The sequence below is a fragment of the Amborella trichopoda genome, chromosome 13, assembly GCF_054954075.1.
Source record: "Amborella trichopoda isolate Santa Cruz 75 chromosome 13, AtrichopodaSantaCruz75HAP2 v2.0, whole genome shotgun sequence".
Classification (NCBI taxonomy): domain Eukaryota; kingdom Viridiplantae; phylum Streptophyta; class Magnoliopsida; order Amborellales; family Amborellaceae; genus Amborella; species Amborella trichopoda.
Genome location: NC_142348.1, coordinates 49,180,380 through 49,196,605, shown reverse-complemented (window position 1 = coordinate 49,196,605; position 16,226 = coordinate 49,180,380). Strand labels below are relative to the sequence as shown.

The following is a 16,226-nucleotide window of genomic DNA, read 5'->3' as shown; positions in this document are numbered from 1 at the left end:
GGTGAAAATATATTTTAAGACTATCACAAAGATTTTCAATATTGAAACCACATTTCTAGACACTATTTGAAGGTAGGCTTTAATTTGATGGTTTAGACCCTAAGCGCTATACAAACCGCATCCTTTGCATAATATGTCAACTTTAAACAATCAAATCAAAGAAAGGCACACCTCCAAATTTTATTGAAGGATATATACTTTTGGTGTCGAAAACTCCTATGATGGCTAAATTTATTTTCGCCTTTTATTATAAAATTTAAATTTTTTAAAACAATACAAAAACATTATCTCTTATTTTTAAAACCTTTAATTTTTTATTTTCTATATCTATATCCATGCATCTTGAGATCGAAAATGATCGTGTAGAAGGTTTTCTAGAATTGAAGCAATTTTTTCTAATGAGTTTTTGGAGAGTATAAGGTTTACTCCTTATATAAACTTCATTTTATAAAGAAAAACCAGTTAAATGTTTTGTCATTTTAAAAATTATCTAGGGCACGTGATTTATTTGTCCCTCTAAAATAGAGATTTCTATACTCCCATCTGGTTCAGCCACCGTCACTCTCAAAATAGAAGAGAAGAAACAAGGATCAATCACGCTCAGCAGAACACGTCTCTTCTTCCAGTAAGTCTTCTTCCTTTCTCTCTCAACACTTTCTCTCTATACATTTCCGCATCTCCATGGCGTTACAATGCCCATGATATCCGCCTCCCTATAAAGATCTTCATTCCCAAAATGAACAACGAGGAAAATGGAGCCCCATAAAGGACCATTTTCCATAACGCTCATCTTACTGTAAGTTTCTATCTCTTTCTCTCTCTACCTTTTCATGGCGATTACAAGCCCTGGAAACTTTAAGAACCCTAGAAACTTGCAACGAGAATAGCTGTGGTCTGTGAAACCATGGAGGAGCTCCTCCGCAAAATGCTGCCTAATGGAGCTCCCATACCTGATGAGGACCATCTGGATTACTCTTTTGCTATGGAATATGAAGGTCCTCCTCTTTCTTATGAACTTCCTAGGATAATTCCAGTTGAAATTGATCGAATTCCTGAAGCTTCTCCTCTTGCCACCTCTCTCTTTAACAAGTTGCTGGTTCCTATTGTTCAGCCGCTGAGTTCTAGGGTTTTGCAGCTCCAAAATTGCAAAAGTGAGATTGGTGTTAATGGAGGTGTTAGGGATTTAGATGAAGTTGAGCCTCGTGTACAGACGGATTGTAAAAATAGTGAAAAATTCGATTTAGAGGAGTTGAATCGGGAGTCAAGAGATTCTGGCTATGAAAGTTATGAGCAGTCTATGGGGGTGATTGGGGAGCCTTTAGAGAGAGAGTGTTTGGTTTTGGATGAAAATGGGGAGGATATGAATTGGGTTTCGTCAGATTCCGATTCTAGTGCTTACAGAGTCTCTGGAGATGTGAGTGAGCCATGTCTGGAGAAGGAAAGTTTGAAGGTTAATGAAAATAGGGAAGTTCTGAATTGGGTCTCAACTGATTCTAGTTGTGCTTCTCCTCTTTTGTCTTCAGATGCTGTTAAGCCATTTTTGAAGTCTATGAATGGTATTGAACCCATTTTAGAGAGGGAAAGTCGAAAGCCTAATGAAAATGGAAAAGATTTGAATTCGGTCTCAACTGATTGTGGTCGTACTTTTCCTTTTTCACCCTCGGATGCTTCTCATGCTTGTGCTAAGTCTTTAGATGGGATTGAACCAACTCCAGATAGAGAAAGTTTGAAGCTTAACGGAAACGAGGATGATTTAAATTGGGCCTTGACCGATTCTAGTTGTACTTCACCATTTTTGTCTTCAGATGCTTCTTCATGGAAAGGAGAGGGTCATGAGTTGCCTTGTGAGGCTAAGATGGCACAGGGAGTTACCTTTCTTGTCGAGGGAGAATCTCAATCTGCTCATCATGATATTGTAGAGATATCTAGTGTTACCCATGATAATGTGCTTTCAACCTCAACATCAGAAGAGAATTCGGTTCTTTCTCAATCACAAACAAGGAGAGGGGTGTGTTATCGATGCTTGAAAGGCAATAGATTCACCGAAAAGGAGGCTTGCATTGTGTGCAATGCAAAATATTGCGGTAATTGCATTCTTAGGGCCATGGGTTCAATGCCTGAGGGTCGAAAGTGCCTTACTTGTATTGGGAAGTCCATTGACGAGAGCAGGCGACAAGGTTTGGGCAAATCATCAAGAATACTAAAGAGATTGCTTGATTCCTTGGAAATTCAGCTGATTATGAGGTCTGAAAAAACATGTGAAACTAATCAGATACAACCAGAGCATGTCTTTGTGAATGGGAAGCAACTTTCTTCAGAGGAGATGGCTTCTTTGATGAGTTGTGCAAAACCCCCGGCAAAGGTTAAACCCGGGAGCTATTGGTACGATAAAGTTTCCGGTCTATGGGGAAAGGTGAACTTTTTTCGGTGGGCTTTGCTTTAATCTCTAATTTATACTCAATTTTTGGCTTGGATTCTTCATTTTCCTCTTTAGCTTAGGTTATTCTTAGCATATGCTTAATATTAGGAATTTATGCTTATGTTGACAGGAGGGACACAAGCCCGACCAGATTATAAGCCCTAACATGAATGTTGGGGGAACTCTTATGACAAATGCCAGCAATGGTAACACACAGGTTCTTATAAATGGTCGTGAGATTACTAAGAAAGAGCTACGAATGCTTAAGGTTCATGCCCCTATGCTCTCTCTGTTTCTCTTTGTTAAGTCAGTTCCTTTTCTTACTTGAATGATTTAGCTATACCGATGCAGAGATGTGATATATCTCATCAGGATTTTAAAATCTGCTCATGTTTCTTGGTCCACTTGTTTGGAAGATTGCTACATTTGTATTCTCTTATTGTTAGAAGTTCTTTTAGATTGGAAATGATGATGTGGTACCGATGATCATAATTATTATAATGATGTGCTATTTTGTACATGGCAGCTTGCTGGTGTCCAGTGTGTGGGTAAAGTAGGCTTCTGGTTGAATGCTGATGGTTCATACCTAGAGGAGGGGCAGAAAAATATCAAGGGAAATATATGGGGAAAGGTGTGTGGTACTTGATGATTTTACTGTAATTTTTGTCGAAGTTATGATTCTCAACGAGACAAATCGTGCAAACATGAGCATTTGGTTTGGCTTTATGTGGCATTGAGCCTCTAGAAGTTGGCTTTATTTTGTTTTGTTTACTTTCTTGGCAGCCAGGAATGAGGTTGGTTTGTTCTCTTTTATCACTGCCAGTACCAAACAAGAGCTCAAATGTTTCTGGAGAGAATGTGAGTCATCAATTTAACAGCTCCATGCCAGAGTACCTGGAGCAGAAAACACTTCAGAAGGTTCTCTTAGTGGGGTATCATGGATCAGGAACCAGTACACTATTTAAACAGGTAACTGGCAGGGTTTTCTGTTACATTATTGAGAGGATTTTGATATTTGCTGTATCACTCTGAAATTTGGTATCATAATGATACCATCTTGTAGAGGATAATGAAATGCAAAATAATTTCTTCAATTTCATGACCTTTTCATCATCATTGGCGGAGGTGTAACTCCGTTAAATTATTGGAAGTTAATGTATCATCATTGTGCAATTACCTCAAAACAAAAATGAAAAAAAATGAAAAAGTGCACAATCACTGAGTAATTTGCGGTTTCTTATTTATTCACTTTTTTTTAATGTTTTGTTCAATCCATTTATTTGTTGTTTCAATCATGCTGGGCATATTGATGAGAAGATTGTGCCTTTGTCTAATTTTTTATGAAAAATGAATTCAGGCATTTATCTTATGATGAAATCATTGTGATATTCAATTCGCTTGTGCTAACTAATGAGCAATACATGTGAGTTTAGTTCTTTATGATAGAAAGTTTTCTTTCCTTAATCAATTTGAATTTGCTTGTTGTTGAATCATTCTTAGAGTTTGGGAACAACAATGAACTTATAAACAGCTTTTGAGGCTTCTAAAATTTTTTTAGTGCGTTTAGCCTTTTAAGTTACTTTGCTTATCCTTTCCTGAATACAGATACAGAAGTTAAAGATATTGTATGATTTGAGTTTTTTTTTTCTCCCCCAGGCTAAGTTCTTGTATAAAGATGTTCCATTTTCGGAGGATGAACGTCAAATTATTAAGTTGATGATCCAAACTAATGTATATTACTATCTTGGAATTTTACTGGAGGGGTGTGAACGCTTTGAAGAAGAAAATGTACTGGAAATGAAGAATCATAGGCTGCTTGATGAATCATCTGGAAATGGTATTGTTGTCACCAACTTTAGATTTATTGGCCACTGCATATTTTTAAGGGGTTTTATGCTTTAAATTTTGCACATCAGAATTCTTCGTCTAGAAACATTAGTGGAATGACATCTAGCTCTTGTAGACACTTGGAAAATATCGTTTTGATTTGATGAATTTACTACTTAATTGTCTTTGGAATAATAGAAATAACATCACACATGAAATTAAGTTACAATGGTAATTTCTTCTAGTGAGTGGCATCTTTTGGTTTTTTCTTTTTTTATTTTATTTTATTTTAAAAAAATCATTTTCCCTGCGTTTGCCTGAGATATTCAATTCTAGCGATCGTCATTAACAAGCGGGTGTGGGCAATTGTATACAAAACATTTATTAATGCTATGTGCTACTAGGGGCCTTGATTATTGGTCAGAAGCTTGACTCACCCAAGGGATAGAGACCAGGGCAAGTCATTGAAGTAACTGTTTTGTGCAACCTTGTGTCAGTCTTCATGAGTCTGTGTAAGACCTGAGTCTGGTCTTAGTCAACTGCTTGACCACTCGAGCTGATTGGACCATGCAACCCATAAGTTGATTGGCACTCCAAACTCTTATGTTACTAAAGTTTTTCTGATGGTTATACTAGTAATATTCAGATCATTAAATGGTTACATTGCTATCATTGAACAGTTGTATTACTGTATTGTCATCATTAATTCTGAGCATGAGTGGAGCATTGTTAGATTCCTTAATTCCTTTTGTCCCAACCAATGTTTGGAAACATGGCTCAGGAGCATAACTCAGACCCTAAACATCCAAGCTGCTCAGGTGAGTCCAAGTCGACTCACCCAAGTCTGCCCTGAGTCGCCCATGAAACCCAAAGAATCCTGAAAATTTGGGAAGAATATGAAAATTCAGAAAAAAAAAGGAAAAATTGGAAAAACAATGAAAAGTGTATAAAACATTGTAACTTGAATTGTGAATATAAAAAGCTCGTAAAACATATGTAAAATCAAATGTATGAATTTAAATTGAAATGATAAAATTTAACCAAAATTTTGAGGTCAATTCTCTTGTCTTTGTTATCGGTGCAAATCATGCCTCCATGTCAAAGGCTTTCCAGACACCCGCAATCGAGGCCCCAAGCTAGATTTTGGTTTCGAGTTCGGATCTAGTTGATCCAAGTTCCTGAAAATTTTGGATGAACAGTAAATCCGAAACTAAAATCTTATAAATCCAAGAGTTCTTGTGTTTTTTTGTGGGAAACAAAGCCTATGATTGAATGAAAACCCAAAAATAGGCTTAGAGAACACATTTCATCGAAGATCAACCAACCGTTGGGAAGAAATCACAATTCTTCGAAATCGGGCAAACCCTAGGTCGAATTCTTCAATCTGTCATTCTGTAAAAAATGATTATTTTTTCTCAAATCCAATTTATTAATTGACAGATCATGGAAAAACAAGTTTATGGCCCAAATTTGGGCTCAATTTGTTGCATCCTTCTTGATAAATGAAGGAAAAGGGGGGTGTACCCCATTTGAGTTCTGGTTTTTTATATACGCCCTCCAAATTGGGGGTTTACGAGCTTGGCACCCTGCCAAACCCGAGTGACATGGGTGAGTTCGAGTCAACTTGCCTGAGTTGGTTAACACCTGTCCTGACTATGAAAGTCAAACTTATTCTTTATTGAGTCTTGTCATTGTTGGAATTTACATTTGAGTATTGTGTGATGGTTTCTTAGATGTAATTTTGTTTGTTTACTCTATTTTTGGCTATAATTTTTTGAGTGGGTAAAAACTTACTCATATTTTTCAAGACACTGAATTGCTAGTTGTGAAATTTGGTGAACATCAGGAGATGTGAAGGATGACGACATTCAAAGCAGCCATGCGATAAGTCCAAGGTTGAAAAGCTTCTCAGATTGGCTTTTGAATGTTATGGTTGCTGGTAATTTGGAAGCTATATTCCCAGCATCCACCCGTGAATATGCACGAAAAGTTGAGGAGTTGTGGAAGGATGCTGCAATTCAGGCTGCATATAGTAGAAGGAATGAACTGCAATCACTTCCTGGTATCGCTAGTTACTTTCTAGAACGGGTAAGACTGCAGGCTTGTAATTAATTATCAATATTATAATATTATGTAGATTTTAGTGTGAGAAGAATATGAAATTACGAGAATTTCTAAGGTCGTTCAGGTGGTTGGGAAGAATATCCAATATTACATGTTTGAAATTTATCCCCTCCCATGAATCTCGGCAACCTAAGTTTGAGTTTTGAGGATACAGAATGAAAGTCTATTTTAAAAAGGGAAAGTGAATCCATGTAGCGAAAAACAAAGAAGTAAATTATCATCCAATGAATTGTGATATACACTTGTAGGCCAGTGGGGTCATCACCATTAAGTGAAATGAAGGATGGTGTAGAAAGAGTGGGTCACACTCCAACGGGACATGATCCCAGTTCTGGATCTGCACTCTTTCCATAGCCATCCATTTCATTAAACAGTATTTACCCTGATGCCTCATGGTTCTCCATAGTCTATCGGGTTATATTATACTTTCCTTTTGATAAATGGTCTCATACGATAAAATAGCTTTGGCTGTACATCAGATTGAATGTTGAATTTTAATTTTCTGTTTAGCTAGCATTCACCTTGTATAGATATTAGAATTGCAAAATTCATTAGAGCAATTATACAAAATTCGGCTTCTGAAGGGGAAAACTTTGTAGGTTGTGGAGATATCAAGGGCAGAATATGAGCCTTCAGATAAGGATATTCTTTATACTGAAGGGATCACTCCATCAAATGGGGTGGCGTCCATGGAGTTCTCCTTCCCTCATTCAGAGTTTGATGATAATGTTGATGCTACTGATCCGCACGATCCATTACTAAGGTTTGTCAGTATGGGTGCTACATGTTTTTTTTTTTAAATAACTATTTTTACCTGCCCCGAAGTAAGATGTCTTTTAAGAATCTGGAGAGATTTAGGAATGAGTCGCCGAAATAATGTTATGAAATTTTACCTATTTTCAATAATGTTTTCAAAGTTTACCTATTTTCCAAAGACGGGTACGTGTTTCAGTGTCCAGCATGGATATGCATATCAGAAATGTGGACCACAAAATTGACCTTTTTGACATGACATGTTTGTACGTCATTTTTAGGGGTGGGGATTCAAATAACCGTTGTAGGACTCTAAATAACATTAAGGATTTTCCTAGTGATGTTTGTGAAAAAAATAAGAGAAGCAAAGCCCCTACATTTCCAAGTGTTAGATATGCATGTCGTATATTTGAAAATGCTGACATATTCCGAGAACCATTGTTACGTTATGACATGCGTGTGTCCTTGTATAGTCTGTTATTTGGAAAGTCTGGTTGTACCAAAATTTATTTGTTCTTTCCCTCAAATCATGGAATACAAGATTTCTTGGGACCCTTAAATATGGTCCGATGAACAAGTTTCGGCTCTGACTATTTGATTGCTGGCGGTAAATCATATCATTCTCCTTTAAAGGCTAACACTCATTTTATGCTAAAAACAACCCAAAAATTACCACTAAAGATAGAATACATTTAGCTGCTGCCCTCCCTCACCTCTCTCTCTCTCTCTATCTTTCTCTCTCCCTCCAAAGCATCAACTTGTGTGGCCGATGAACTCGTGGATTTTGTTCCAGGTACCAGCTGATCAGAGTCCATGCAAGGCTTCTCCGTGACAACCGCAAATGGCTCGACATGTTTGAGGACGTGCACTCTGTCGTCCTGTGCATTGCCTCAACTGATTATGACCAGCTCTGCACTAATGACCAGAACGGGTGTACCACAAACAAGATGCTCCTCAATCGCAAGCTCTTCGAGACCCTGGTCACTCACCCAAGCTTTTCTCACACCCCCTTCTTCCTCGTCCTCACAAAGCTCGACCTCCTTGAAGCGAAGATACACAATGCCCCACTCTCTTCTTGTGAGTGGTTCAATGGCTTCAACCCCGTTCTCACAAGAAACCGTAGTTCCTCTCTCACCCCCAATTCCTCGACCATTTGTAAGAATAACCCAACTAAATCTAGAGGCGGCATCATGTACTATAACAGCCCCTCTAAACTTAGTGGTGGCACCATTAGCAATGGAAATAGCAGTACTGGGTCTACTTTGGGGCAACAAGCTTACCATTATATGGCTGTGAAGTTCAAGAGGCTCTTTGCTTCTTTGACGGGGCGTAAGCTCTATGTTTCGGGGGTGAATGGGTGGGAACGGAGCAGTGTTGATGGGGCTCTCAGATACTTGAGGGAGGTTATGAAGTGGAACGAAGAGAGAGAGGCCTTTTGTAGTGGTGAAGACTTTGGCTTTAGCACCGAGGTTAGCTCCTTTCAGACTGATACAATCAATGAAGGCTGTAAAACTGACCTTGCTCTTTGTGAACATTTGGTCTGTACATAAAATCGTCTTTAATGTTGGCTATATTTAGCTTTTCATTTGGTTTTGTGTGCTGCAGATGTTAATATAAATTTTCTTTTTTTTTATTCTTTTGATTGGGTAAGCTGTTTTTAACATGAACCATTGTACTGGGCGTTGATTTGCCAAAGTAATACAAAGAAATTAGTTTTTGAGAATTAGGTGAAGGTTGTCAGGACAATATTAGTACTATTGATATGTACATGAAGAGAACTGTTAGAGGATTTCAGTCTTTGATAACTCGAGATTTGGATTATTTCAGAACTTTCTGGATGAATATAATTTCCTTTTACTAGTTGAGAAAATAAATAAATACAATTTAGAATTACAAGAAATCATTCAATAATGAAAAAAACTAGTGATATGAGAACATTACTAGAGTTGCAAGCAGACTTAGGCAATGGTAGCAGGATGTGATCTTCCTCTATCACAGTAGACGGCTTTGAGGGCTTCATGGGAGAGCCGACGGCTATGACCTGGTTGGGAGTCACCCGTTAGGCTCTGAAGACTTAGACAGCTCAACCTGCCGCTTATGCTCCCTATTGATGCCGTGTCATAGGCCGGGGTACTACAATAGTTTGGATCATCTCCCTCTAATATGTGGAGAACCTGTTTTACATTGAAATGACTCTGAATTACCACTTTCATTATGTTCCAAATGGAGAGGGAGAGTCAAAGATCCATGCAAAAACACCCAGCCACTAATGCAGAGCACCGACAACATAAAATACTCAGAGAGAGAGAGAGAGAGAGTTTATGTACCTGTGACATTCGTGGTCTTGAGTGTGGGTCTCGCCTTAGGCATAAAGAAGCGGCATAGAGCATGCAATAGAGCTGTTGGTGAGTGTGCGGGGAATGTAGTTGCAATCGTGGATCTAACAGCTGAGAGATGGCACACTTTTCGAGTAAGGGGCGGGCCCACTCTGTGAGGCACTGTTGACCCTTTGGTCTACTAATGTCCACAGCTTTCCTGCCAGTGATGAGCTCCACCAGAACCACTCCAAATGCATACACATCTGCCTTTTCGGTTATTTGACCACTCTGAGCATATTCTGGTGCCAAATATCTGGTTTTTCAAGATGAGCAAAAGATCAGAATCAGGGAAGTTGACAGGATCATTGTTTAGGAATTTAGGAGACTATCTAGCAGAATACAAAAAATTTACAAGGCGGTCAGATGAATTTAGAAGGCAGGTTTAGCTTCCCTGGTTATTTTCTCTGTGATTAGTCTTCATCAGTAATCTTTGTCACTGGATGCTTATGAAATCGCAACATTAGTAGCCAATGTATTGAGTTATTAATTACCCAAAAGTCCCAATTACTCTAGTATCCACACCAAGATCACCATCCGGCTGCCACCTTGCCAGCCCAAAGTCCCCAACCTGAGTCATAGGTAGAGCAAATGAGGCCCCAAACATGTTAAAGTATTATATGTTAGGGATCTTAACAATTAGGTCGTTTGTCGAGGTAAACAATATAGATTGTTATGTAAGGGGTGGATAGTAAGGGAGTCATAAATATTGCATTAAGTTTTTGTGGTGCCCAAGCCGTTAATATATGAGAGAGAGAGAGAGAGATACCAATGGCTCAAAGTCATGGGTGATGAGGATGTTGTTGGGCCTCATGTCACGGTGCACTATGCAACCAACCCTACAGTCCTCATGAAGGTATCTCAGTCCTCGAGCTGCCCCCACTGCTATCTTCTGCCTTGCATCCCAGTCTAATGGGTCACGGCCTCGTCCTATTTCACAAAAATAAAGTTCAAACCTTGATTGCGTGTTATTTGTTCTATTCTTGTTAAATCATGGTTTCTCAGGAACTACCAGAGCATACTCAATTACTGATAGTATTCTAGCGTCTTCTTTCCTAGTGAGACTATATAATCAAGTTGAAATTAAATAGTCAGCTCAAGCAAATGTGAAGATAAGTCAATGGCATGTAATATAGCAACATAATTTTTCTCATTTTATGCAGCGAGATGAGTTTGATAGCATTTTACTTTTCCCACTTTTCTATTAAATTACTATGCCTTATCCTACCTATGAAGACAAATTCAATAAGTAAGTACGAAACATAAACTAATAGAAAATTAATGTGTGTTAGAATGCTTACCATACAAATGAGCGTCCAGTGACCCATTGCAAACATATTCATAAACCAGCAGTCTCCTCTTCTCTTCTATACAAAACCCAATGAGCATCACCACATTTCTATGCTGAGCACAACTCAATACCTCCACCTCTGAGCAAAACTCAACATCACCCTGAGAACTAGCTGCCTTGTGCTGCTTAACTGCCACTGCTTGACCATCTTCTAGAACCCCTCTATGAACTGAACCAAACCCACCTTCAGCCAAGAAATTAGCCTCTGAAAACCCCCCTGTTGCGAGCTCAAGCTCCTCATAACTAAACCACCTTGGTGGTTTACCAAAAAGTGGTGCTTTATGTTGACAAATAGAACATAGAGGTGGAGGAGTCGAAGGAGAGTTCCTGCATAAAGAGACTGCATCTCTTACTACTGAAGACAAGTAACCGGAATCGCTACGCTTATCATGTATGATTCCAGGGTCTTTGTAGAGACCCAATCTCCAGAGTCCGTCTTCTTGATCATTTTCTGAGAACTTCTCCATCAGGGTTTTGGGTATCTGAGGTTTCTCAATTCTATTGTAATTTGGGTTTGAAGGAACCCAATAATTTCCTTGTGTATCTGCTAATGATAATGTGGAATATGGGAATGGTTTTCTATGTATTGTTGTGATATCGATGTCAGATGAATTTTTGTAAGCTGTATGAAAAAGAAAAGCAGCACAATAACATGTCAAGAGCTACCCGAATCACATTGGTTCTAGTTTGTTGATAGCGAAAATCAGGATCCCAAATTTTGTTGAGAGAAGAAAAAGACAAAATATAGAAGAGAATTCTGTTTCGGCTCATAAAGTGCCACGATTAATAACAATCACAGCATGATTACCAAGTGGAATCTAAAGAAACTTTGGAAGTATTCTTACATGACGAGGAGCATCTTGTTTTTTGGTTGAAAAATCTTACGTGTAGCAAATATTGATAGAACTGATAAAAGAATGATAATGCAACTGTCTTGTGTGGTGGACTGTTTCTTCTGTATTCTAGGTGGATACTCTTGAACATTCTTTGAAAAAATATAAATATAGCTTTGACATCTTCATAACCTGATAGTTATTCTAGTTTCCAAGTACTTCGAAAATGGGTCTGTGTCATGCAAAATAGCATCCACAAATCAAAAGTAGAACCACAGCTTTAGTTCTACACTATATCTTTGAGAAGCATTGGGGTATTTCAACTCACATCACTCACTCCCCAAATTAATAATTGGGGATTTGAGACTTCTATTTTCTAGAAAACCATGAGAAACACTCTCAATTTTCTCACTTTTGGGTGCCCAATTATAGGGTCAAGTGAATTATGTTTTACCTTTTTCCTGATTGGTCTCCAACCACGGCTGAGAGTAGACAGGACTCCAGCCATCAATATCAGTCTCCGATAATATGGCTGACTCTTCTTCGACGCCTCTCTCTTGCTCTAAAAGGTGGGATTTTCCCTTTTGTGAGAGATTGAAAAGTGGGTTTGTTTCAGAGACATAGAACGGGGATGCACCGATATCATAACTGGATACTGAGGACAAGCCAGCTTCAGTTCTAGAGAAGGGAGATGTGTGCCCTTCAGGGCTACTGGTTGGGGTCGAGGGCAATTTCATCCTGTTTTCTGGCTGGTTTTTTGCAATATGATTCTTTAATTCTAAGGTTAAAATATCAGGGGTGTCTACCGGGTTTTGGACTCCTGCTAAGTTGAGCCTGAGAACCTTGGCTTTTGCTTTTTTCATGGTAACAATGTTGCAGTGGAGCTCCTCCATGCATATCTTCTCTTCTTGTTTCAAATGCCTGTTTAAAAGAAATGATAATCTATCAAATGCAATTGTTTGTAGGTAAAAGTATACTGCAGGCCACTCATGTCAAACTTTTCTCAAACTAGTATATTACAATCTACTGAACTATTGCGTGTGGTTTGCCACAAGAGGCATCACACTCTCTGTTCCTGGTGATGGACGGTGGGGATTAACCAATTATTAGAAAGTACAGTTACGCTCGCTCAAAGGGGGGTCTCAATCCCCACCGTTTGTCATTATAAGTTGAAGGTGGGTTCCTATGGTGTACCATTTTAGAATGCACCATGGTTTATGTTCTATTTACCCTTGTAAGAGATATAAGACCTACGTTCTGGTAGGATATTAGCTGTAATTTACCTCCCATAATTGTAGATATATCTATTCACGACCAAAATTGAGAAAAATGTGAATTTTATTTCCTTAAGAAGCCATCTTTTCGTTGAATTACTATCCAGGACAGAAGGATATTATCAGGTTAATGAAAATATTTTGGATTTTCGTACGTTACAATGGCACATTTGGAGTATGAGAGTATATATTAGTACACATTTCATTAACAGGAGTGTGAAAACACGATTATGGTAGGGTAAATAGCATTCTAACCGTGCATCTCTAAAATGACCGGTTTGGCTTTGCTAGCATGACCCAGGACTAGTGCAGGTTATTTGTCTGAGTGATCTGCGTCCACTACAGCCGTTTATATTGGGAAAATGGGTGGTTAAGATGATATGAAATCATCCCTACAGTCTGATTTATAGCAATGTATACTATACAGCTCAACAGTATTAGACCAGCATACCATAATAATTCAGGTGTAAGTGCCATCTTAACCGTCCATTTGCAAAATCAACAATGAGATATGATAGCTACAGGCCAGGTAAGCAAACCTCCCTTTGGCTATTCCCCGAATAAATGACCAATAAACCGCAGGCCGGGCATTTGACCGTTTCAAAATAATCCCTGTTTTATTTATTCCTTTGTTAATATATTTTTTCCAAAAAAGGCATCTCTTTCCTCTAAATTTCCTAAGATACTTTTTTCAATAATTTATGAAATGGAAACATGAAAAATTTTATTTAATTGAATCAATTCTTCACCTACATGATTTCCTAACAAACAGCCAAGAAATCACATATAAAAATATCTTAAATAATAATTAAAAAAAAGATAGTGGTTTTTCATAGAGGAAGTTACATATAAAATATCTTAAAAAAATAAAATAATCAAAAAACAAAAAAATACTGGTTTTTTATTCTATGACTCAAAGATAATTTATATATTTTTGAACTCTTCGTATGAATGAAAGTATAATAAATCACTAAATGTCCCACCAAACAAAGATACCTTGATAAATATACCCCAGATTAAAATTGCACTAGCTCCAAAATCAAATCATTTAATGGAATAAAAAAATTTAAAAATGGAATTAAAAAAAGAATAAAATAATATAAAAAATAAACCCAATGTAATTGAAAATGGTTAAATATTTTATTTACCCGTCTAATACAAGCCAGTTGGCGCCAGCTCTCTTTGCTTCTAGGGCCACTGCACCAGGCGGCGAAGCATACACAACCTTTATCTTCACGTTTATCTGCACCACAATTTCAAAATTTCAGTCAGTTTCGGAATATTTCGGTAAATTCGGAGAAATCAAGGATACCGAAGATACCCATGTTTTTAACATGAACTAACGAGATTTACCCACAAGTGTTCTCTGTCTTTTCTAGTTAGCATCTTCCTAAAGGTAACTTTTGTTACCTTGTGAACGGTACAAAAAGACCTGAAATACCCCTATTGTGGATAACAGTGACTTAAATGTCCTAATATGGGTAAGTGACCAAAATACCCCGGTATTTTCAGTGTTGACTCTTATGCTACTAATGAAAGTAGACCACATTCATACGGGTCGTGTATGCTATTGCACACCATAGACATGCTTACGAGATGGATTGTGGAGATTAAGTATTCATAAACTACATTTTATCTCCACCGTCCATCATTGAAAACAAATTTGGCATCGTACTATACATCCCTTGTGTAGGGATGTATAATCTCCACCATCCAATTATTGAAGGTAGATATCTTGGCAGATCAAAAACATTTTTATACCCCACTATGGTGTATAGCATAACTTTAAGAGTCTCAAATTAGACACATCTGACGTCCGTTCCCCTCCACAAACGCTGGAGAAGGGCATTATAGTCATTTTTCCAGATAACCAGGGGCGTTAAGATCTTATTGTCTGATCGACGTGTAAAAACCCCGGTCGCAATTTGACACACAATCCGGCAAATGCCAAACTTCCGGCCCCTGACCCGTGAACAGAAAAACAAAACACCGAAAGCATCATGAAACTCTCTCTCTTCACTCTCTCTCTCTTATAAAGAAAGTAGTTCTTACTCGGCTCTGGCCGTGGAGCTGGAGCATCAACTGAGAACAGGAGTCCGAGATCTCACATTTCCCGTCATCTGTACTCTCCGACCTCTGCTTCCGGTGACCGCTTCCGCAATCTCCGGCCAACCTTGGAAAGCTCCAACCCCTCCTCCCTCCTGCCCAAATTACCATATTACTCTCCCACAACAAATATATCTTATTTTTGCCATTGACCAAGCAAACTAATGTTCTTGATTTCTACATTGAAAGCATGCCACCAGTTCTTGTATCAAAATCATGGCTTCAAATTCAACTAATTTTTTTTAATAAAAAATAAACTCAAATAACAAATCAAATGCCAAATAATTCACAAAAAAAGAGAAAAATTCACGTTTATTTCGTTTTTATCTTTGGAAATTAACTCATCACAATTCAATCGTCATTTACACAGCGAAGGATCAGATGACAATCCTCTCCATGAAAGGCCAAAAATTCAAAAACCCACTCTGTTTTTCTTTTCTCACTCTCTCTGTAATTCACAACTCACCTTTGTTTTCATTGGAAACAACGGCCACCAAAGTAACAGAATCGCCCGCCTTAACAACGTGGGTCAGAGCCCAAGCCAAAGCATTTCGCGGGTTCTCTTTCCCGGACTTCACAGCTACCATCACTTCCTCACATTCCCGGTCGCCGGAGGATTTCCCTTCTCCGGAATTTGACGAATTTCCAGCGAAATCAGCATTCATCACACCAACCCAACAAGTCAAATCACTCAGTTCTCCCTCTTTCCAGGCAAAACTTCATCGGAAAACATCAAGTAGGTCGGATTTCTAATTTTCCGGCCACCCAATGAAGCTTAGGGAGAGAGAGAGAGAGAGAGAGAGAATTGGAATTATGACGAAATATATGCGTGTTCATCTGAAGCAGCCAAATTACAAATGCTGGTTTGATGTTATCCCATATATTTTGTCAATTCATATATGGGGGAGTTTAACCGGGGTTGGATTTCATTAACTATGGTTTGGTATATAACGTGGTAATGGGAATGGGGTTAGAGTAACCAGGGTTAAGTGTGGGGAGTGTTGGTTTTGCGGCGAAGACCCCCTCAATTGCGCTGGATTTTCGGGATCGGTGTTTTTGGGAAACAGGGAAGATGTCAAATATCCTTGTGAAGCTCTTTAATGGCATGTATATCCCTGCTTATTGTAGGTAAATAGTATGGGCCATATGACATGGGAAATAATG

General features: G+C 38.4%; 2 protein-coding genes across 7 annotated transcripts; one reads left to right on the top strand and one right to left on the bottom strand.

Annotated features, from left to right (window-relative positions):
• The first annotated feature begins 581 nt into the window (after window positions 1-581).
• On the top strand, window positions 582-8,846 carry LOC18446019 (extra-large guanine nucleotide-binding protein 1). Of its 2 annotated transcripts, none has more exons than XM_088856769.1 (8): window positions 582-2,413; window positions 2,550-2,687; window positions 2,946-3,050; window positions 3,207-3,388; window positions 4,076-4,256; window positions 6,093-6,334; window positions 6,970-7,133; window positions 7,917-8,846. In XM_088856769.1, exons 3-8 carry the CDS (start codon window positions 3,041-3,043, stop codon window positions 8,671-8,673), a joined length of 1,536 nt encoding a protein of 511 aa, XP_088712895.1. In that variant the 5' UTR covers window positions 582-2,413; window positions 2,550-2,687; window positions 2,946-3,040; the 3' UTR covers window positions 8,674-8,846. The 2 variants fall into 2 exon arrangements, with proteins under 2 accessions (XP_088712895.1, XP_006856207.1); XM_006856145.4 differs by having other exon boundaries at window positions 3,203-3,388.
• On the bottom strand, window positions 7,604-16,192 carry LOC18446020 (inactive protein kinase SELMODRAFT_444075). 5 transcript variants are annotated; one of them, XR_016048373.1, is made up of 10 exons: window positions 15,529-16,192; window positions 15,009-15,157; window positions 14,105-14,199; window positions 12,137-12,603; window positions 10,800-11,176; window positions 10,268-10,428; window positions 9,993-10,069; window positions 9,451-9,754; window positions 9,065-9,297; window positions 7,604-8,663 (listed from the first exon to the last, which is right to left on the bottom strand). XR_016048373.1 is itself a non-coding variant. In XM_011629435.3 (10 exons), the coding sequence occupies exons 1-9, from the start codon at window positions 15,725-15,727 to the stop codon at window positions 9,082-9,084; spliced, it is 2,340 nt and encodes a 779-aa protein (XP_011627737.1). In that variant the 5' UTR covers window positions 15,728-16,192; the 3' UTR covers window positions 7,604-8,663; window positions 9,065-9,081. The 5 variants fall into 5 exon arrangements, 4 of the variants coding, with proteins under 4 accessions (XP_011627737.1, XP_088712897.1, XP_020530295.1 ...); XM_011629435.3 differs by having other exon boundaries at window positions 10,800-11,471; XM_088856771.1 differs by lacking the exon at window positions 12,137-12,603 and having other exon boundaries at window positions 10,800-11,471; window positions 15,529-15,588.
• Between the last annotated feature and the right edge of the window lie 34 nt (window positions 16,193-16,226).

Excerpts from the sequence above, each read along its gene's own strand:
- LOC18446019 (XM_006856145.4), top strand. The coding sequence starts at position 905 with ATGGAGGAGCTCCTCCGCAAAATGCTGCCTAATGGAGCTCCCATACCT. Across the intron at positions 4,257-6,092 it reads TGATGAATCATCTGGAAATG|GAGATGTGAAGGATGACGAC; the intron begins GTATTGTTGTCA and ends GGTGAACATCAG. Across the intron at positions 7,134-7,916 it reads CCGCACGATCCATTACTAAG|GTACCAGCTGATCAGAGTCC; the intron begins GTTTGTCAGTAT and ends ATTTTGTTCCAG.
- LOC18446020 (XM_011629435.3), bottom strand. The coding sequence starts at position 15,727 with ATGAATGCTGATTTCGCTGGAAATTCGTCAAATTCCGGAGAAGGGAAA. Across the intron at positions 15,158-15,528 it reads TGTTTCCAATGAAAACAAAG|GAGGGAGGAGGGGTTGGAGC; the intron begins GTGAGTTGTGAA and ends TAATTTGGGCAG. Across the intron at positions 9,755-9,992 it reads AGAGTAATTGGGACTTTTGG|ATATTTGGCACCAGAATATG; the intron begins GTAATTAATAAC and ends TTGAAAAACCAG.